Source organism: Lineus longissimus, chromosome 2 (genome assembly GCF_910592395.1).
Source record: "Lineus longissimus chromosome 2, tnLinLong1.2, whole genome shotgun sequence".
NCBI lineage: Eukaryota > Metazoa > Nemertea > Pilidiophora > Heteronemertea > Lineidae > Lineus > Lineus longissimus.
Genome location: NC_088309.1, coordinates 22821531 through 22843928, shown reverse-complemented (window position 1 = coordinate 22843928; position 22398 = coordinate 22821531). Strand labels below are relative to the sequence as shown.

At 40.1% G+C, this 22398-nt stretch overlaps 3 protein-coding genes across 6 annotated transcripts; 1 reads left to right on the top strand and 2 right to left on the bottom strand.

Annotated features, from left to right (window-relative positions):
• Positions 1-540: 540 nt before the first annotated feature.
• Positions 541-4105, bottom strand: LOC135483798 (voltage-gated hydrogen channel 1-like). Of its 2 annotated transcripts, none has more exons than XM_064764843.1 (3): positions 3981-4105; positions 3052-3569; positions 541-2720 (listed from the first exon to the last, which is right to left on the bottom strand). In XM_064764843.1, the coding sequence occupies exons 2-3, from the start codon at positions 3566-3568 to the stop codon at positions 2452-2454; spliced, it is 786 nt and encodes a 261-aa protein (XP_064620913.1). In that variant the 5' UTR covers position 3569; positions 3981-4105; the 3' UTR covers positions 541-2451. The 2 variants fall into 2 exon arrangements, with proteins under 2 accessions (XP_064620913.1, XP_064620912.1); XM_064764842.1 differs by lacking the exon at positions 3981-4105 and adding an exon at positions 3807-3833.
• A 169-nt stretch (positions 4106-4274) lies between these two features.
• Positions 4275-6963, top strand: LOC135483797 (PRKR-interacting protein 1 homolog). Of its 2 annotated transcripts, none has more exons than XM_064764840.1 (6): positions 4275-4370; positions 4858-4936; positions 5172-5272; positions 5531-5616; positions 5876-5934; positions 6190-6963. In XM_064764840.1, exons 1-6 carry the CDS (start codon positions 4281-4283, stop codon positions 6342-6344), a joined length of 570 nt encoding a protein of 189 aa, XP_064620910.1. In that variant the 5' UTR covers positions 4275-4280; the 3' UTR covers positions 6345-6963. The 2 variants fall into 2 exon arrangements, with proteins under 2 accessions (XP_064620910.1, XP_064620911.1); XM_064764841.1 differs by having other exon boundaries at positions 5876-5954.
• Positions 6964-7782: 819 nt separating this feature from the next.
• LOC135483103 (HEAT repeat-containing protein 6-like) lies at positions 7783-17730 on the bottom strand. Of its 2 annotated transcripts, XM_064763632.1 has the most exons (20): positions 17557-17730; positions 16541-16648; positions 15993-16133; positions 15487-15602; positions 15017-15131; positions 14406-14729; positions 14025-14225; positions 13690-13812; positions 13340-13416; positions 12763-12892; positions 12344-12443; positions 11599-12073; positions 10993-11296; positions 10608-10855; positions 10146-10383; positions 9829-9906; positions 9308-9529; positions 8979-9123; positions 8571-8684; positions 7783-8251 (listed from the first exon to the last, which is right to left on the bottom strand). In XM_064763632.1, exons 1-20 carry the CDS (start codon positions 17725-17727, stop codon positions 8175-8177), a joined length of 3507 nt encoding a protein of 1168 aa, XP_064619702.1. In that variant the 5' UTR covers positions 17728-17730; the 3' UTR covers positions 7783-8174. The 2 variants fall into 2 exon arrangements, with proteins under 2 accessions (XP_064619702.1, XP_064619703.1); XM_064763633.1 differs by lacking the exon at positions 9308-9529.
• Positions 17731-22398: the final 4668 nt, after the last annotated feature.

The following is a 22398-nucleotide window of genomic DNA, read 5'->3' as shown; positions in this document are numbered from 1 at the left end:
GTTTGTCAAGGACTGCTAGCCTGCTCAATTATGGAGGGTTACCGTCTTGACTTCCCTCGTCGTAACAATATTCCTTGATTGGGAGGACAACCTGATGAAACTACCTTGCATGTTCTTCAGACCATATCTGATACAGCTAACAACTTGATGATGGTCCTGAACATCAAAATTCAACAACCCCGGGGCTCTATTTCAGCCAGATGGTGAGAAAGGTCCCTACAGCATGTACGTACAAGCTGTTGGCCAAAATAGCTCAAGCGGGAATAACACGATCCATACACACCATATCCATGTACATGTACATGTAAAAACGGCAGTACCTGGCAAGTTATGTAAAGGTGAGGTATGTGGTTGACCACCACAGGCACTTGAAGATCAATCAATCGTCCCTGATCATTCCATCAACCCAATCAATTGATCAAATGCTATACACACAACAGGTGTTCAGAAGGAATATACAGAAATTCTTTCAGCACCTTCTTTGCTTTTGATTCTGCAGACAAAGGAATAGAGCAACAGGAAGCAGTAGGTTGCGTAAAATTTATGCAAAATTTATTTTTACAATATAAATGGTAATCTGTACAAATTACTTTTATCTTGGTAAAAAATGCCCAAGCATTTTAAGAATTTGATATTCCCCTCCATCGACATCAACAACACCATATGCACCATATTTGAATATTTACACTACCATTTTAATTTTTTCCACCTTATGTCACTGTAAATTTTTTTTCATAAAACTTCAAATTATTCAAGAGGGTGTTAAGATCTCCTTATGAAACAAAAAAATTTGAGATTCGGGGATGGAATAATTTCCTCCTGATATACCCCAATTGAAAATGTGCAAGGAATGAAAAACCAATATTTTCAAGGTCTCATTCCACTGAAGCACTTCCCTGCTGTGATCACCGCAGCACTGTTTGAATTACCAAATACCCTTTGGGGACACAAGTGAAATAAGGCCTTTAACACCTTTCGTCTTAGCTTGTGAATTCGTCAAAAATTGGTTACTCTGCAAATCCAATGCAGTAATCAGTGACACAATTTCAAAAGGTTCTATAACTTTGGCTGGTTCATCAAATAACAACATTGAATATGGAGAATACTTATAAAGTTTTGAGCATATAGTTTGATTGAATACTATTTAGTAAATCTAACTAAATGATGTTCTAATACTTGGTTGGAGGTAATCCCTGTAATTTGCTGAATAACATCAAGGATCACTAATTCCATACCTCGAAGTCAAACATCGCAGCAAAAGCCAATGAAGATGTTACCAAATTTTATATAAACCCCTCTATTTACATGAATACATGTACCTGTCTAGGAATTCCTCACAATCCCCCCCCCTTCAATTCTCAAGACCCCTATCATATGGGAGTATTTATTCACAAGGATTTTTTATCAAGAACACATTAGAAATGATGGTTGTCTATGAACCAATTTAGTTAAAGCTATTCTTGTCATGTAGTTAAGGATTTCGGACTTCTGATAACAAACCTGTCCTCCATTGATAACAAAGTCGTCCTAAATTGAAGACAGTTATCAGGAATCAGTGTCAACATCCTGAACTGACCAGAACAGAATTAACAAAGTACATTGTACATTGACAATCTACTTATCAGTCGTATTGTAATAATTGTTTACAAAAATTATCTACAACTTTACAATACATATAGTAATACATGTATTATTGAATAGCACTACCAATACAGGAGTGACAAAGGTAAACCTGTGCGCATGTGGAGCTTTTGAACAAAAACGTATCAAATATATCAAGCTTAGCACAAAACTTTTTTGGTTGATCTGCCTAAAATAATGAGCGCTGTTATAAATGAACTATAGACCACAATGCTTCACTGATTTCAAACTCTTTATAAGAATTTGCATCAGAAGTGTGTAGACATGTATGGCAACAACTTTATATAAATGAAAACATTAATCACAAAATTAACCATACCAGTACATATTATTTAGTTTTTTCACTGTCTTCCTTATTTCAGAGCAATCAGGCCAACAGAATAAGGATTACTTAAGTCCAATGCATTTTCAATTTAAAATTTCTAACTTGAAGAAATTTCTCTCAAAAAGCAAAATTGGATGGATCGTGTTTTGCAATGAAACTCTTCAAAAAAATACATTAGTAATAACGTTAGCCTACATGTAAGCAATCTCTTTCCATCATGTCCTCGATAAAATTGAGTGTATTTCGAAGGGTCCATGGTATGTTTTGAGGTTGACGCAACCTTCAGACTAAGATACCATCAGCATTTTTGAAACACTGACAATCATATCATTCTGAGCATTTAACAGAAACCACATGTATGTTGATATACAATTTTCATCAAAATTGGCAGAATAAAAGCACAAATTTCCATAAAAAATGCATCCATGATTTTTCTGAAGTTGATTCAAAAATTGTTCATTGTCTTATGTCATCGAGAAGATAACTCAAGCACTACTAAAGTTTTCATTGTTTGTTTTTTCAATAAACTCATTGACTTCTGCCACCACATCAATTTTGTTGATCACAACTGGCTTTTCCATTTTTTGAAACTCGATGCCATGTTTTTTTAGAAGACCTTGCAAAATCTCAATTTCTCTCTCCTGTGCTGAACAATACTCCCTAAACTTGGACAACTCCTGTTCAACCGCTTGCCTTGAACAGCGTTCACGAGCCAGTTTTTTCTCTGCTTGCACCTTTACTGATATTACAATGCCTGAAAGGAGAAAACAGAGGGTAAGAACAAGAAATAGAGCACTGAATGACTTTCAAACTACCCGAGCTATTCTCAAACTGTAACAGAAGAAATTTACACTCTGGAAAATCAAATGAGGTTTTGGGTGGGATGTTTATCTCAACCTTTACACCCTTGACTATCATGAATAGACTCTTCTAATGAACTACATTGTAACCAGAATCATCCTTGTCGAGAAAAGAGGGTGAACCAGTTAACATGCTAATTATGATATGCAATTTTTCCATTCAACATATTCAAGTACTCCGAAGTGTGTGGTACCAGGAAGTTACAATCAGCATCATCCACTTACCATTCAGTATTCGTGTCACTCTCCACAAACGCAGCACAATAAAAAGTCCAAGTCCTGAAATGATCCCTTCCTCATTTGCAAATGCAATATCCAAAGCAAAAGACAACACAACCACGATTCCGTCAAACACTTCCATTTTACTTTTAAAGAACTCCAGTCTAAACGCATATATTTTTATGCCAAGTTCCACAAGGAAGATACTCAAAATGGCAATACTGATGTAATGGAGAATGTGCGGTGCGAGACTTTCATGGATGCTCTCCTCACCTCCAGTCTCAAACACCTTCAAATCTATGAGTAATTCTGCGATCACGATGATGCAGTCCAAGATCACCAGAATCACAACAGATATCTGAAATTTGTTTGTATGAAGCAGATGCTTTAGATGTTGACGATGGTCCATCATGGCGTGTTTTGTTTCATCTGATTCGCTTGTCATGGAGCTGCTGGTTTCCTCCTTCTCGATGACCCGCTGCAGATCATCGTCCAGCTTCTTGAAGTTCTTGAACCCATCCATGCTGAAAGACAGAGTGAAAATCAAAATGAGAACCATGCAGACAGGATCACTGTGAAGGTGAATCATGCATGCTGTCACTCATGACTATTAAACTTAGAATTGAAGAGAGAACATCCGGTACTTTATGTTGCTGCTCACGACCAAGTGCAGGACTCATGATCTAGTCATCATGACATGCCACCATCACTTCCATCAGTATGTTAATCACTGACTGACGTGACCGAAGACTGACACTGACACTCATTGATTGGCGAGATCACTTGATCACCGAGGACATCATGACAATGCCATGCCCATGGATTGGAGGATGACCAGTGTCAGTGATGAGAAAAAAACTAAAGAAGATGAACACTCTCACAAAATCCAAAATCATAAAGACACTGACAGGGTGATGGGATTATTCATGGCATACCTTCTATTTCTCTGACACAATAAGTCAGCTCAGCGAAAAATCATAGGCGATTTTCAAGGCTGGATGCTTTTGAACACCTGTTTTTTGTTGAGATGTCTTCTTTGTTGGGGGAGTTTGTTTATATCTTATCTGCGGATAGGGGGCGCTGAAAATTCGGCCTGAATTGTTATTTAGATTTTATTTATTACATTTGATGAATGATACACTTGATATTAGTATATCTACCATATCTGTGGTAAAATCATAATTCGTTAACTGTTTAATTAGACGTCAATTACTCTCATTTCAACGTGATCCATCATGGCGGCCAAAGAAGAAAAAGTTGTAATTGTTCCCCAAACTCCAGCTGAGATACAGCGCCTCAAGCTTCAGAAATTAATGAACAAACCCGTATGTTGATACTTGCTTTCTTGTCCATTGGTGTGACAATTTTAAAAGAAATTGATTGCCTGTAGCGTTAGTTATGATGTAATCAATGTTTAAGGTAGCTTCTTTTCTGTGCTGCACACATACATTACAATAATCGGACGTATTATTTAGTATCTTTTTCCGGACAGACCTAGGCAATTGATAAAAAAACTCTCACTCACTGTACTGTACCTGTTTACTCTGTGCTTTTGGTATTTTAGTATTGTGGTTGATTCCCAATTTTGGTAGACGACTAACCTACTCTAATGTCAAATTTTGAACCCGCCCCCAATTCGCCACGATATACATTTTGCCTGCTTCGTTTCCATTTGCCACTCTTCTCATGACTCACATGACAATGCAAAGGGATCTGCCAAACACCATGTCGGATCTCATATTGAACATGCAATGTTTATGATTGACAAAATAGTTTGATAAAGTCATAGGCCCAATGTACTTAATTTTATAGGATAAACCTGTAGTGATTCCTGATGGCCCCCAAGAAAAGGCACCAAGAGCACCTCCAGAATTTGTCCGAAATGTATGGGGTGAGTACAGTGTAACTACTAACTTTTCATAAATCTTTGGGGGTTGCTCGTTGTGAAGAGTGGGCCAATTCAACTGAAGAAGTGATTTCAATCTTTGTCATCATAAGCGATCTGACTCGCTGTCCAGGGTAGATAAAATGATTGACTTTAATGCATTGTAAGTGGCATAGTAAGCTTAAATCATGTTAAAGTTGTTACTGAATACCTAGATTTAAAAAGGTCAATTTGTTCGCAGGATCTAGTGCCGGTGCTGGAAGTGGTGAATTTCATGTCTATAGAGGAATAAGGAGGAGGGAATATGCAAGGCAGAAATTCAATACAGAAAAGAGTGAAAGGGTAGGTCCATAGAAATGTTCAGAAGTTGCACATTTCATATTGGTGATGACCAAACTTGTTATTGTGAGAATCCAAATTTAGTGGTCTTCAGAATGCAGCAGGTGAAGCCTTAAAACCGTGTCTTAAACACCCTGTGAAACTGAAATCAAAAACTGATTAACCACAGTGAGTAGGAGCAAAATGTGCATTCCACTCAGTTGTTAGATGAGCAGTGTTGAATTGTGGCTACAAAATTATTCAAGGTTTTTTTGTTTCTAGGAAAAATTGGATCAAGAGTATGTTGATAAAGTTGAACAGAATAAGAAAGCAGCAGAGGAAAGAACAGCCAAGAAAAGAGCAAAAAGGTATGAACAGTTCCTCATTTTTATAATGATAATGGTATTGACAAATTGTTATAAAACTAGGTGTGAATGTTTCATATGATAAGGCTTTGTAAAATGTTGAGCTTTGTCTCTATTGTCAGATGAAAAAAAAGATTGATGTTTGGGTGAAAGAAGTAGTTGGCTTGAGTTGACTCTGAAGTCATGAAACTGATGTTGAACATGAGTGCGGTATATGTTTGTGAAAAGTACGCATAATGTGACCGTATCTCTTAACTTGTAGACAAAAAAAGAAGCAAAAGCAGAGGTCAAAGAAACCCAAGGCAACAGAAAAGGATAAAGGTTGGTATGGGAATGTTCTAGTAAGTGATTGTTGTTTAAGTTTCCTCTTACGTAGTACACCATCCAAATTTACTCCTTATCTCAGTAAAATGGACTTCCTCGCTGAGAATTAAAGGATGTTTGTGAACAAGCCTTTTACAAGTTATATGGGAATTGATTACCCTGCTGTACAACTTACTTGAGACATCAGAATGATTTCGGTTCTAAACAAAACAAAAGTTGTGAAAGTGATGTATAGAACTTGGTATATTTCAGGAGAGGAAGAGGAGGAAGAGAGCGAAGAAGAAGAGGAAGAGGAAGAAAATGAATATACCATTCGACCAGCGGATGTAAACAGCACAAAGTCCCTGAAAATTTCTGAAAAACTGTATGTTGTTGAGGAGTCACATGAAACAACCGAGGACAGATGAGGCTGAAAAAACTAAGGAAATATCTTTAAATTGATACATCTATTCTCCTGGTTATCTAGACATTCTCTAAGCCAGTGAGCATTGTCCAAGGTGGACGAACTTGAGTCTGTTCATTTAGTTCAGTCTGTGCTTGTCAGGAAAAGACATCTTACAGTGTGTTCCATTGTTTGTGTCGGAGGTGCCAGCCATATCCAGCTACATGTAGTGGAATCAGACCCTGGGCTGCAGGTTTCTGCCATTGTCTGACCAACGGTGTTGATAATGAAAATACTAAGGAGTTGGGATGTTTTATGCTTAGTTTTGGGCTTGGGACATAGACACCTTAAGGTTTAAATCTGTCTATTCAGCAGTGAATGTACATGTAACAATGACGCATTTGCGTTTGTCATCTTTCTGTGTCTACATGTAAAGATTTCGTTGAGAAGCCACTTCAGCCTGAGCAACTGCTGATTGTACCAGGTACTGAAACTTCTTGTAGGGTCCCTGTATGAAACCAATAATCTGAATACACGTATGCCTTGCAAGGAGTATGATAGCTGAATATATTTTTGTCTCAGTATTGATACCAATAATATGACCCTACATGTTGCTTGTCAATAAACATGTTTTATCAGTTAAATACAGTGTTCCTTTCTTCATTGCCATCTACGCTGTGAGGTACATGTATCGAGCTCATTTTGGTAGATGATCTGGATAGGGACAACAAAGCAGTGAATGTGCAGCCAAAGAGACTTCCCACTCTTTTCGTTTGAGAGGCTTACCCATGTCATCCTACAAAAGAAGGCTATATCAATGGGACAATGTCACAATTTTACAAGAATAGGCTCAGGCGAGTGTGCCTGAATTGGTACAATTATCAGTGGTCTTGGTTGTGATGAAATTAAAGATTTCGCGATGAGCTTCCACTCATTTGATTACTGAAGGTTGCCATGCTGTCTTTCTGTACGAATCTTCAGGTATTCCAGCCAGACAATATCACAATCAAACGCAATGGTCCAGGTTGACATCTGACCAAGTATAAAGCACAACCAAGCCAAAGGGTCAAAATTGCATTGATGACTGTGTCATCACGTCAGGTCTTTGGTAGGCCAATGACTTTACCTTGTTTGCTGAGGAGTACATGTTGATGCACATGTAGGACAAAAGTGACAAATCCTTGGAAGGCGAAAGTGAATGGTGTGCTGTCACTGACTGGTGTCCAATGAAGGATCTGCCCTCCAAAAATGATTCACTTCAGTCCAGGAACATCAAATACATTTATGTTGGGGTATGCATGTGGCTGACAGACATTGTCCATCTTCATTACATTGGGGTATGGGCCAGTCCATAGAAATCCTGTCAGCAGCCTTTGTTAAGACTCTTTCCTATCACTGGTTTAGTGTGAAGATATGAGTAAGTCAAGGAACAAAACAATACAATAGAATCTTTCAGCAAAATACCAGAATATGGTACATGTATATTTATTCCATTTTCTATCACAATTTATCAGCACAATGTAAGCTATGGCATTCATGTTTTTCAGCTCCTGAACAAGAACAATAAAACTACATTTGTATGAGATGAATAAAATTGATCACATGGCCACTCGTAAGGGGGTCTACAGATACGTATTGGTGAAAACTAGTCATTACACGAAAACTCTTCCACACATGACTGCTTGATGTAGGACATAGATATTGGCCAATGGAAGACAATTATTTTATTGTACTCTAATCAAGCACCGCCACTGGACTGATCCAGTAATATGCGAGTTTCAGGATGCACTCATCCAATTTTCTCCTCCTTTGGCTGAGAGAATCGTCTTATCGTAATTTCCAAGGCCCAACACACCTAATCATAAACTTGTCTGAAACCGGATGAAATGATCGTCTTCTCAGGAGTCAGAGATTCTTCGGACAATTCAACCACTGAAAAAGAGAAATATTGTATTCAAATTTAAGACCAAGTACATGACGTGAATAGTGCAATAATTAAATATGATCGAGGTGAAGGTCTTAAAATGAAACATAGACTAAGATCCTTTGAGTAGACCAATCACGATCAACGCGTGTAGGTTGACTCTGAACATTGAACGTAAACTTTCTCAAAAAGACGTTTAAGGTATCTTCACACATAAGACCCTATTGTACTGTCCAGTTTGATGAACAAGATGTCATTTTACAAAGACAGCTAATATCTGGAAGGTCATAATTTGCCCTTGGCAGATCTGCAGAGATAATGACTTACCAGTTTCAACAGTGTACACATCTATTAGTAAGCCTAGGGTTTCAATCGAAGTGGCATCCTGGGTCTCAGATTGCTGGGATTTTAGGTGAGCACAGGTCTTGGATAGCATGGTCACTGAAACGAAAAAGCCACAGTCACAACACCAATATCAGGTTGACAAGCGATCGGAAAGCCAGTTTAAGTTAAATATGTGATAGCTCACTGTTCTGGGACATGGCAAGTAATCATTACACCCAACATGCTGGCTCAAAATCCAGACAAGCCCTGTCCTCGCTTTCACGCATTTTATAAAAGTTAAAGATGTTCCGAAAGTCTTCATACAGGGAAAGTTGATTTTCCCCAATTACAATAACATCATGCAATGCATTACATTTATATTACATATTATAAACATGAACAAGTACTTACTCTTTTCAAGATTCTGCCCATTCCTTTGTTTGTATTTTGTGAAGTAATCTTTGAGAATGGGGTCTTTATCCTTCACTAATCCACCAAGAGTGGGGATATCAGACAGCTGGATGATGCTGGAGAGATGACCCAACGTACCACAAACCTGAAACAGGTCAATATCGACTTAGAATACATTGTATTCTAAACCACTTCATGTGATAATGCATGACCAGTAATAAAATCGATAAGAGATCAAGCTGTCAAAGAGCCATTGATGATCTAAGAATATTTGCCACAGTGTGTCTGACTTCGACTCTGGTAAATTGGAATATCTTTTATCAAATTACCTGATCTAAGAGGTTATCCCTATACCTATATTCTGTGTACTCGTGGACTAACTCAGAGAGTTCCAATGCAGCTACCAAGCTCTCCCAGATCACAGCATATTGTGAGGCATCACCATAATGCCCACGTTCTTTTGGCACGGAAAGGGCAAGTGCACCGTTGATACGCACTTTGAAATTCTTGCTCTCTTTGACAACAGAGCAAAGAGCACTGTAGACATTGCTCTAAAATCATAAATATGAATAAGCTGACATCGATTTAGAAAAAGTTTTGAAAAGCATCTCGCTTACTTAGCAGTTTGTCTCTTCCCCAACTGGAAGGCGTAATACCAGTGTTTTCATGCATAAACCTACATGTACATGTATATTTAGTCACGTGCCAACTCAAGAATAAGTGGTATACATGGTAATAACTTGATCATGTCTTACATGTAGCTGAAAACCGAAAACTTTCCATGTACAATAAGAGTGAATATCGGGATATCAAAATATTAGGGTTTGGCTGAAGAGGGTTTTATACTCACTGTCCAGCTAGCTCTTCCAAGTGGCAGTAGGTTATTCCTGAACATGTTACTAAATGCATAGCACGCATTCCATCGCACCTAAAACAGACAGGACAGAAATACATTACTTACAATGCCTTGTGCAAATGTACTGATTACACTGATAACGCTCATACAGCAAGGCCAAAATCATTTGCAAAATAGATATGATTTTTGGTATCAAACAACAGTTTACGATACATCCTTGAAGTGTACCTGCTATTGCATGTTACTTACTTATGTCAGCACAAGAACTACACAAGTGATTATGTTTTGTTTTATTCAAGATTATCACTCACTTTCATAGTGCCAGTTCCAACATTCTTTATGAGTGCAAGTACACTCTGTTCCATAGTGGCCATCATACTACTCTTCTCCAGACTGCGTTCCGGCATATAGCGTAGGAGATTCCCCAGCGCTCGGACGGAATTCGACTTGACTTTATCATTATCTTGGCTACCCTTGGCGGCAACTGTCAGCATCTTCTGGAGTAACATGTCCGAAAAATCCAGAATGAAGTCAGCATCATTTTGGTCCCTGCAAATTCAGACCAGTGGAAAATGGTAGCCTCTTGTCAGAAAAAGGTATCCCTTAACATTGACCTTTTGACCAAGAACAGGTTTTCCAATACAAGTACAGTACCTCTCACATGCTCACAGTATGAACCATGAACTTGACAGTATTACCGGTACATCCATGTGGTGGTCATCAAACTGCTGAAATCTTTTTCCCTAAAAGGATCACTAGGCCAAGTAACTTACTTGTTCAAACAAATAGCATCACTGATGTTCCCCATTGACCACGCCGCTTTCATTCTCACAGCAATGTTTGCATCTGCCATGGCAACCAGTATAGCATTAGCAACGTCTGCCATGAATGACACGTCCTCCCTCAGACACTGATAGTGCACGTAGACCCCCAGAGCTCTAATCGCAGCCGCTTTGACGTTCTTATCTTCGTCATTGGTGTGGCCAAGCAGTAAGGTGATACACATTATCCTCTTATCCAGCTGAGATTGAAAAGAATCTTAATGTTAGAAGAGTTAATAAAACTATTATTCTGTTTGGAAAAATTGAAAGATATCTTGTAATCGGCCAAACTAAAAATCAGAAATTTGAGCAAGAGATTACAGGGGTAATAACTTACTGGTAACTTTTCAAACACGTCTGAACCAATGGTAGAGAGACAATCACAGCCAGTGGCCCTGAGGGCACTGTTCTCCTGGTTCTGTAGTGCTCCAAGGAGCGGTCTGTTCAATATTTCGATCCAGAATTCAAACGATTGCTCAGTATCCATGTGGGGTGGGGCTTGAAGTGGTAGGTCTGTGTGCTGGGGTGGTAACAAGGTCTGTCCCAACTCTTCAAGAAGTTTAGCACCATGGAGTTGGACAGGGTGTTCCTGGTCTTCTAGGCAGCACTGCACCACACGCTTCAGCAGGAGGAAATTGGACCTACATGTAGAAACAAATAAGTCCTTTGACACAAGAATACACTCTTCAAGGACAGTATGTCTAGGTCTACGTACAGTGTTTGACTTCCTGAGAGCAATTCGTTTGATACGAGAAGTCATCGACATTTATCAGCACAAAAATTCACATCTGTACATGATCACTAATACCCGTAGGTTTTGTTCTTCCATTCAGTTCTTACAACAGTGAAATTGATATTAACATTTAAGTCCTTGTTACTTTTTAACCCAGAGCAACTGGATAAACCCTCGGAATATTTTGGCATAAACTTTGCTCAAACCTACCTAACAGAAGGAAAATAGTGTTTAACAAGCTTATTCAACACTTGAAGAGATTCCAGTCGCACAGGCAGTGGCTCCACAGCACCCTGGGACGCCAATAACCGTCCAGATGCACTCAGGTCATTATTAAGGACTTGCGGTGTCACATTCATGATACAATACTTGGTCACCCACGAAGCTTCCATCACACCCCTGACGTCTGCCAGTCTCGGTGTCATCGACCCGGAAGAAGAAGATGGCGTCGTTATGCCAGAATCTGTCGGTGTCCGATGGCCAGGAGATGGAGGAGCGCACTCAGCACCTTGCGATTCAGTCCTCAGTCTACCATTGTCTTTTCTGGGGCTGTTCATATGATTTGGCTCCACTGCTTGATTAGATGGGTGCTGAGCTTGGAGAATGTGTGTAACTTCCAGCAAGGGTGCCTGGACACTGCACACAGACCCAAGGCACGTCAGACAGGCAACTCGTACATTAGGATCTGAAAGAGGAGTGTTGAGTAAGTTATATAGCTTAAGAACCCATAACAGTCTTCATGGCTGTCGCCTCACAAATATTAAGCCTTTCCTATGCTACATGTAGTAAATGTACTCATATGCTCAAAATCCAGCTAGGCTTGGTCTGACTTAAAATAAATGAAAATCATAGATTGTACGCTGCTTCTGTTTAAAATGAAATCTAGCTAGTTAGAGAAAAAAAACATCATCTTCCTTTTTGCCCACAAGTGCATTGCCTGTATGTGTGTTCTTACCTCTATGATTTAGATATCCTTTTATTTGACGCACGATCCTACCAAGTAGACCTGGCCTGAGCTTGCCGTAGGGAACATTTACAACTAACGTGCCAAGACACTGAAAAGAAACATACCATCATTTACAGATTGAATTTTGATAAATGTAAACAAACATCAGGTAACTGCCTGCACTCAAGGCTGGTTAATTAAGCACTTAAAAGTATGTATGTATTGTAGACTCATCTGACAATTCCGATTACCATACTCTCATTAAGTCATCTTGGCTTTCTGATATATTGGTACTACTATCTCATCTCGATATTTGCCACATGATTTTGTCATGCATCACTTGCAGCCTGCCCTGATTTAGACAAGATACATGAATCCCTCTAGCACCACTGGCTAATTATAAAGTGTATTTGTTTCACAAGTTTTACCTTGATGAGCTGAGTTAGAGTGAGAGAGGCATTCTCAGCAGATAAAGCCAGCAGCAGACAACGATGAATCTCTTTGATCATGAAGCCAAGGGTCACAGAAAATGGTGTGAAAGCAGTCTTGTGTTGGTCACTGAAAGAAAATAATAATATTTAGTTCTGGGTACTTGACTCACAGAGCCATCTACAGGGATTAATCAAAATTCCCCTTCCTCATTGGGAAATTGGCCAAGTGACTTCACCCAGGAGGAGGAATTCTTCACAAGTTACACATGTTCCTCACTTGGATGGAATATTTTGCAAGCCCTAACTGGCATAGTAACCAGAAAGAAGGAATCTCAGTTTTACATCTCATTCAAAGGACATGACAATCGAAATAAAGTGACTTGCTCAAGGTCCACTAGTCAATGTCCAGGTTGTGCCAATACCTGATGCTCTGGCCTTGCATAAGAACTCTGGCACAAGACCACTATTGGGTACATTGTTTAACTGACACCTCACTACAACTTCGTATGCATATGTATGCATTGATAATGGATTGGACTTTCGAGAAATGGAGTTCAAAATTCTCGATACATACCTATCATCAGCCACAGCCAGGTACTGTTTTGATCCATCTAATAAGGCAGTCAAAACTAATAAGGCACCGGTCCGGACCTGAAAGTGGTACAAGGAACTTCTTACAAACACAGTTAAGAGTCTGTTCATCATTCCGCATGCACCAAAGGACAACTTTATGCCAAATGCCCCAGAGAGAGATGGTTGTACCTCCGTCAGATAGGTAAATAATCCTGTCTTAATAAACACTTTTAAAGCAGACAAGAGGGAGGAAGGCCTCCAAATTCAGTGTTTGCTTTGTTTTAGTGTTTGCCTTATTATCTACATACGAAGTCCTAACCCAAAATGAAGAAGAAGTCAAACAGCCCCTACCTTAAAACTTGGATCCCTTAGAATTGGTGTAAATAGAGTGGGTTGAGGTGGACTACCTCGCGAGGTAGGGATGTCTGGAATGAAGTGAGACCAATAGCCAAACATCCGCCTTCTTTCCACTTTCTGCAAGGCAATGAACATAAATAGGGCATATTCTTACTCTCATTTCTTTTACGAAAAGCACATGCATATACATGTTTAGGCGTACATGTATGTACTACAAAATGGAAGAGTAGTGAAGATACATAATGCCACTAACGTGAGAAGTTAAAGCTTTCAGCTTACATGTAGGATATAGCACCCACATGTACACCTTGAATCAAATTACAACCTACCTTCACAATAGATAACAGGCATCCTAATGCAAGCTGTCTGACCTTTGACTGATATGATCTGAGTTTTGAAGCCTGGCCACCTTCAGTGTCAGAGTATTCACTATCCGAGCTGCTGACCCTCCATGCAGGCTGGAGTGGGAAATTGTCTGTCTGGCCCATTGAGTTATCCAAGAGTTTGAGGGATGACACTTGGCTTTCTACCTAAAGTCACAAAGAAAAATGCAAATTAGACAAAAATCTCTCTGCCATATACACACCCTACCACCTTGAAGCCCAGAGGGACAAAATGTGAAGTACAAGCCAACCAAAACAGCTGGGACCAGTAGAAGTTTTGCCATGTTACAGACACAATATATTTCTGTTCATTAAAAAACACCCTACCTGGTCCATATCCTCCTGCTCCCCATCCTCCTTGCCTTTCCTCGCTCCCTTTCTCTTCCTCATCTTCTTCTTCTGTCCCTTTCCACCCTCCTCCTCTTCCCTACCTCTTGCTTCCTGGCTCTTCGGGGATGGAGCAGGGTTAGGGTCATACTGGCTTACTGGTGTAGGATGTAAGGTAGTCAGCTGTGTAGCAGCTGGGGATCCTGGCAAGCCAAGGAGCATGAAGACCTTCAGAGCAGCTAAGACAACACCGAGCTGGTCTGGGTCAATTAATGGACTGTAAGTTAGGATGTTGTTGAGGCCTTTTAGAGATGAGACAAGTAGCTGAAATAAGAGGCAACCTTCTGTTTAATTATATCTAAAAAGGCAGTTTTGAGGTCAGATTTGGTCCTGTCATCTTGTTTGAAGCCAAATGTTGGACATAAGACAGTCAAGGTGCAAGTGTGCCCCGTACATTTTCCTGGTGAACAAAAATGGGTGGCATATCAATACCGAGATACAGCTTAAAGTTTAAAGCTTGCTAGGTTGAATTGAAGGACAATAAATTTGACAACAGGAACTAACTTATTGGGTATTGAACTAATGAAGTAAATACTCGGAACAATGCTTACCCGGCAGTAACTAACATCATCTAAGCCCTCCCTCTTTGGCGATTGAAGAAAATGCAGGAATGTTCGAAAGCAAGTGGCCACATACTGATCATCTGGATAAGGATATCCAACCGTTCTGCGGAATATGAGACATACAATAAGATGAGACATGAACTTGAATTCCATATAGATTCAAAGTCTTTCAAATACAGCAATTAAATTACATGTGATCAAGAGGTATATGTGAAGACATAAAGAGACACAGTCCTTTGCTTGTATTCTGGCAAAATCACAAATAGGAACTCATCATAATCAAGATAAAGATAGGTCTACAAATAACTTCTGATTACTCGCAATCCTAGTGCAGACTGCTACAGTGAGTTGGCACCAATAATTAATGGCTCGTAAGTTCCACTTCTTGACCTGGATAAAGTTCCATTTTCAGTGCTACTCATGCTTGCAAGAAAAAAAAAGGTTTTTAACTATTCTACCTCATGCAGATGTTTTCAATGCACTGGAGGGCACCTCGCTGGATTCCTTCATCTTTGACATCCACATGTGCCATCTTGAGGAGGAGACCTTTCCATCCGATCAGGACATCAAAGAACTGAAACAACATGCACAGTATATTCATCTAAAAACTGACTGCATAGAAGTCCTCTTGAACAGACAGCTGTCGTAATCATCATCACCATCATGCCACCCTTGCGAAGACCTTGCACTTTTGGTGATGTGCTCCCTCAGTAAAGGGAATAAGATTTCTGTCTTTGATCCTGTCCTGTAATTTTGTCAATTAGTGTGTAATCAAGATTTGTAGAAAATCACACAACTTATAATATTCAAAAGATGTGTGCTTATTATTTCAAAAGGTTTCTTGCCAAAGCAATACCAAGACAGTTCTATTTCAGTACGAAACACCTTTGACACCACATTAAATGATACCAGTCTCTGGTGTCTTTTGTTGACACCATATTTGGATTGATGTGTCTTATCCTACCTTTTGAGCTCGGCCTCCATTTTCATAAAGGACTGATCCTAGTGCACGGAGGATGTCAGGGAGAGCCCACGAGTGACAAATCTGCACAGCATTCACCAGATATTCCAACAAGATATCAAATGTGCTTTGGTTCAATGTAATCTGAAAAAGATTGTATGAATTGGATCAAGAATGTTGAAAAATGAGATTTTAGGAGTTCGGGATTAAAATATGATATGACTGATAGCAAGGAAGAGACTGTAAGTTTACTTTGTTGCTCTGCTTGAAAAGCATCTTTAAAATTGTAAGCAATAGCCTAACAGATTTCCCTCTCCGACTATGAAGAAGTATCCACCAAATATGACAAGAAATCCTTGGTTTTCAATGCCATGCCAAAAAGGTTAATACTATGTCTAGTAGCCAAATATGCCGAATATATCAGGAACAGAAGCCGATGAAATCTTTCAAATACTAAATCGTATCTGAAACTGTTTCACTTCTATAGAAGAACAAGACTTGACTATGCTCTTACTTTCACGGAGAGAACAATAGAATAGAATTCACCTCACCTGTTGTCTTGATGTGATGTTGACAATCAGCTGACACACTTTGGTGACCAACAGTTCATCTTTTGTCGAGACCAGCATGCAACATTGGCACAACACACTGAAAGCATCCTGAAATAAGCAAAAGAATGATGTTGAGAATTATCAATGAAAATAATTATGGCTACCAACAGGCCAGCCATCCACAAGACAGGGAATCTGTGGGCCATTATGGAGGGTCTCAACAAAGGGGGGTTGGGGGGGGGTTCCCTCCATTGCAGTGGGTATACGGTAGAGCTATCAGCTATCGTAGGGGGTTCAGGGGTGCTCCCGACATAAAGCCCGAAGGGGGCTCACTAAGTCTGTGACTTTACATATTAAACCTACCATTTGTTTGGTGTTCAATTTGCAAAACTTGGCTGACATTATTCTAAAATTGGTGATATCCAGAGACCAGGCCAGATAACAATACATGGCTTTGATAGCCACTGACAATGTGTTTTAGCTTTGCTCTGGGCCATGGCAGCTAGGCCTGCCTGCGTCAATGTATTTCACGCAGTAACGTTACTTTAGGCAACTGATTACTAAAGTAAACTGATGAACATTGTCATTGATTGACTGAAATGATAACAGTGTGTGGCGACTTGACTTAGTCGAATGAATCATCGACGTATATTGGCGGAGACAATCGGATTTACGCCAAATAGGCCTATATACAGAAAGCTTCTTTGAAGTATTCTTTTAACGTCGTAAGTTTTTTAAGACTAGTGGCAGTAGTGCAGTAGTGGCGACTGGCGAAAGATAGAGCTAGGTATAGGCCTAGTATTAGAGGACTTTCTTTACATTGGCACCAAAATTTATCCTGGCATCTGCTGTCAAGGCTCTGGCTGCCCCTCTCCAACTCGGCTCCCCTCCCTCCCGATCTCAAGAGTGTCAGATTAGCCCGAAACACAATACACAAATAAAGCCACCATAAACCAAGTTGTCACGGCGCCATCTATCGGCCAATTACATTAGAGACAGTTTCCACCAGTTCTTACTTGATCGCCTGCAATTTTTACAGCGTATTCTAACGCATTCAGTTGATCCAGAATTTGATTAAGTTCTACTCTAAAATTTTCATCGTTTCTGAAGACCATAGACGCTAATCTGGAGCTGTAGCGGCGGAAATTTGCCTGCTCATTACGCAAAAATTCTGAATCGTCCGCCATGTTTAGCGCGTTCGGCCCTTAGGTCTCGTTAGGGAGTTTTTCCCGAATGTACGCGATGATGACGTGGGGCCCCATTAACAGGACGTAACCGTAACAATATTGCCATTTGGGATGGTGAACAGAGCTCGGAGCAAATGCGACGCTTATGATTTATTTAAAGAAATAAAATGCCCGGTTTAACATCCTGCAGAATCAGGGGAATCGGGCGTTTCCAGTGATATACGACACAAATAGGAGGTCCTCATGCATTCACTTTGGAAACGCATTTTAAAATAGATGTTACGTCCTGTTAATGGGCACGTCATCATCGCGTACATTTGGGAAAAACTCCCTAACGAGACCCAACACTCGACTGTGAGAATTTCAGCGGGTGCATGTAAAATTTGACAGACGGACCGAAGACCGGGAGACTGGTCCATCACTTCTTTTGATATGTAAAGGCTGGGTGTTATTTTTTTCAAACTAGGAAGAAATGATACATCTCAGTTGTGTATTTTTCTTTTGATATTTCAAAGCACTTGATACTCATTCTAAATAATGTTAGACCCTTCCGATGTCCCCTGTTGCCATCTGTTGATGTTGGTTGAAATCACATCAAAAGAATCACTTGATTTATAAAGACAATGTAACTTTTCAAATCTAGATACATGAGAAATTTCTTTGATATATCTACAATGACATCTTCTCTGATATACTTCTAAATATCATACCACAGAAGAGGTATCGTTACAAGAAAATATCAAAATTTCCAAAATGTAAACCATGGGAAATTTTAAACTTTTTGAAATATATACTGACCCCAACTCTCATATTTCCGAGGACCTCGGTTGTCTGATTACTCTTATATCCCGAAGTGGTGTCTCACTGCTTGAGGGGATTTGGGTTATATTTCCCTAAAGGGAGGGGTCGGAATGTGCCTGCAAAACCCTTCAAACATTAACTTAATGGATCCTCTCTTTATTTTCATCTGTATATTAATGGCGGTAACTGTGGTCTCAATGAATGTGAACGGGTTATATGAAAAAAGGACGAGTGTTTTAAATAAAATAGTAAGGTTAAAGTGTGATGTGGCATGTATACAGGAAGTGCATGTGGTGCCGGACAATTTGGGACCATGGATTAATCGGAACTACGGACTTCATTTCTATAGCAGTAGCCAGGCCCACGCAGGCGCGGCCATCATTACCAGAACTGCTGTAGAAAGGGAGTTTGTGGTTCCAGGGGGGTTAGAGGGGAGAATATGCCATGTGCGCCTGGGGTCCGGCACGCATGTTCTCTCTGTATACATGCCCACACAGAATCCAATTAAAAACCACGATAAAGCTATAATCTTCTGTCAAAAGCTAAAAGAGTATGTGAGGAAATTTAGGGGGGAACAGTGGATTTTAGGGGGGGACTTTAATTTTGCTTCGGGAAGGAACGATAGAGGGACGGGGACTTTGTTACCAGGGGACATCTTGTATAAAAAGCTTTGGCAGGAGATTATAGATTTATTAAATATTAAAGATGCATTTAGGGATTTAAATCCCACGGTAGATAGTTTCACTTTTTATAGAGGCCAAACTAGGTCCAGAATTGACCGTATTTATACGAATTTAAAGGTAGGTAAGGTAGATCATGTCCCACTGGTTTTTACAGACCATTACGGTGTGTTGGGTGCGGTAGAAAGTACAGGGAAGAAGAAAATGGGAAAGGGATTTTGGAAAATTAATAATAGCCTATTAGGGGAAGAGGGGACAGTAAGGGAGGTAACACAGTTTTGGAAGGGTTGGCAAAAAAGGAAGGGAAATTTTGGGTGTCCAATAGAGTGGTGGGAGAAGGGGAAACAAAAGTTACAGGGGATCTTCAAAAGGAATGGTAAGAGGGTGAACAGGGAGAGAGGGGAAGGTATTTTAGCTTTGGAGAGGGAGTTGGACTTTTTGGGGAAGGAGAGGGACAGAGGGGTGGACATTACAAGGCGGTGGGGGGAAGTAAGAGGGGAATTGAGCAAATTGGAAATGGCAGATTTGGAGGGGGCAAAAGTGAGGGCGGGGGCAAAATTCATAGAGGAGAGGGAAGCACCGACCACTGATTTTTTCAAGGTAGAAGTGAGGACAAAGACAGTTATTGATCAGTTAAAGGATGAAAATGGAAAGGTTTTAGAAGAACAAGATGAAATTTTAAAAGAGGTACAAAGGTTTTACGAGAATTTATATAGGAAAGGTGATACGGTAAAGGTGGCTAGGGACAGGTTCGCATCAAAAATCCATAAGAAACTAACTGGGGAACAACAAAATAAATTGGAGGGTTTGTTATCTACAGGGGAGGTTTTGAGGGAATTAAAAAATATGAAGGCGGGAAAATCACCGGGGATTGATGGGTTAGGAAAAGAGTTTTATTTGTATTACTGGGAGCTATTGGGGGACGATTTGGTAGAGACTATAAATAATGTATTTTTACGGGAAAAACTGGGGGGAACGATGAAAACGGCAGTGATATCTATTTTGTTCAAAAAAGGGGATCCGAGGGATATTAAAAATTATAGACCTGTAAGTTTGCTAACGGTAGATTATAAGATTATCACCAAAGTTTTAAAGTCGAGACTGTCGGGGGTCATGGGCGACCTAGTGCACCCTGATCAGGCATGCGGAGTCCCCAAAAGATCAATCAATGATCAACTGTTCAATATTCAAACCGTCATCGAACATGCGGCGGACTCCGGGGGTGCACTGGTGGCCGTTGACCTCCGAAAAGCCTTCGATTTAGTATCTCATGAATGGCTATTTCAATGTTTAGAGACCATGAGGTTTGGCCGAAATTTTATGAGATGGATGAGGGTGCTGTATGATGCGCCGGAGAGTAGGGTGCTGGTGAATGGATTCCTGTCAGGGACATTCAGGGTGGGCAGATCAGTTAGACAGGGCTGCAGTCTGTCCCCGCTGCTGTTTGTACTCTGCCAGGAGCCGCTCGCCTGCGCCGTGCGCTCCGACGAACGGGTGCGGGGCATTAAGCTGCCTAACGTAAAACAAGAGGTTAAAAACATTGCCTTTGCGGATGATGCCACGCACCCGATTGCAGCACCCTGTATACGAGCTCTATTCTCCATATACAATGATTTCGGCCAAGCCTCGGGGTCTGATATAAATATATCAAAGACAGAAATATTATTGTTAGGCGGTTTTTCGCACCAAAACATCCCTATAGAGTACAGGAAATATATAGTGAAAATTTCAAACATTTTGGGGATACCCTGGAACAAGGCAGGGCCTTGTGGGAAGACATATTGGAAGAAAATCATGGAAAAAGTGGGGAAAACAATAAAGTTATGGGAAAATAGACACCTGTCCTTTATAGGGAAAGTTTTGGTGATAAAAACCGTCCTCGTTTCTAAATTATGGTACGGAGCGAGAATTATGAAATTGCCAATGAAATATTGTACCGGGTTTGTGAAATTATTGTTTAAATTTTTATGGTCAAACAAAATGGAATTGATTAAAAGAAGCACTATGGTGCAGGCAATTGAAGATGGAGGGGTAGGGATGCCGCATGTAGCCAGTAAAGGTCGGGCCCTGTTCATGGAAAGGTTAAAAAGACTCTACCGCGTACAAGACGAGGGGGTCACACAGCCATGGATAGGGTACGGCATTTACAAAGCGGGCATAACACTGCGGCATCACTGCCCCGAAATTGCCAAAAATACTTATATGCACAGAGTTATTGGTAGACACGGTGTGTGGGAAGAGGTTTTATACCAGTGTAAAGCGGCAAAGTTGGGTATGGGTAGGTCACAATGGGTTAAAATCACAGCTGCTGCTTTATATGAGAAAATTATGAAAAATGGGGTTCAAATCCCACATACCGTGGGTACCAAAATGTATAATATCAACTGGAAAAAGATATGGAAAAACATATGGCACAACAAAATTTTATATAATAATGAGAAAGAACTATTTTATAAATTTGTACACAGAGCATTACCTGTAAAATCCTTGTTTAAATATTTGCCAAATATCCAGAAGAACTGTGCGAGGTGTAAAATGCAGACGGAATCCATGAAACATGCTTTTTATGATTGCGCTACGATACAGCCTGTTTTGAACTCGTTGTCAAATTTGTCAAGAATACAAGGATGGCCAGCGCCAACCTGGGAAAATATCACATGTCCGGTTTTTGCAAATAGCAAAGGGGTAGATAAAATAGTGGGGGTTTTGGGGATTTATATTCACACGATTTGGACAGGGAGAGCCAGTCTTTGGCAGGGGAAAAATCGAAATGAGCAAAACGAATTCGACAACAGAGTTCAAAACAGACTGTAAGGGGATTCCCCACAATGTGGGAATGGTATACGATTTTAAAAATTCACGTCGTTAGCGTATCGGCTTGCTAGCCTGTCGGGAACGTGCATGATTCGGACGCGGGAGGTCCCGGGTTCGAACCTGCCATATTCCACTGTTCAATTTCCTTCAAAAATATATTTTTTTCCCTCTTGTTTTCTTTTTCCTTCATTCTTTTTGCATTTTACATCTTGCATAGTTAGTAAATATATGTATATAGGGTATTAATTGAACGCACGCACAGAAATGTGAATTTTAAAACATAGTATAAAATTTTTTGGCGACTTAGATTAGCCCAGTTCCCAAGCAGGGGTCAGAATGAGACCAGATGGATGGTCTCGACCCCTTGCACTGGGCG

Bases quoted from the DNA above. Each gene is read 5' to 3' on its own strand.
- LOC135483798 (XM_064764843.1), bottom strand. From the start codon at position 3,568: ATGGATGGGTTCAAGAACTTCAAGAAGCTGGACGATGATCTGCAGCGG. The intron at 2,721-3,051 runs GTAAGTGGATGA...TTCTCCTTTCAG, and splicing joins AGTGACACGAATACTGAATG to GCATTGTAATATCAGTAAAG.
- LOC135483797 (XM_064764840.1), top strand. From the start codon at position 4,281: ATGGCGGCCAAAGAAGAAAAAGTTGTAATTGTTCCCCAAACTCCAGCT. The intron at 4,371-4,857 runs GTATGTTGATAC...TTAATTTTATAG, and splicing joins AGAAATTAATGAACAAACCC to GATAAACCTGTAGTGATTCC. The intron at 4,937-5,171 runs GTGAGTACAGTG...ATTTGTTCGCAG, and splicing joins ATTTGTCCGAAATGTATGGG to GATCTAGTGCCGGTGCTGGA.
- LOC135483103 (XM_064763632.1), bottom strand. From the start codon at position 17,727: ATGGCGGACGATTCAGAATTTTTGCGTAATGAGCAGGCAAATTTCCGC. The intron at 10,856-10,992 runs GTAAGTTATTAC...TTTCAATCTCAG, and splicing joins ACGTGTTTGAAAAGTTACCA to CTGGATAAGAGGATAATGTG. The intron at 10,384-10,607 runs GTAAGTTACTTG...CTGAATTTGCAG, and splicing joins GATGCTATTTGTTTGAACAA to GGACCAAAATGATGCTGACT.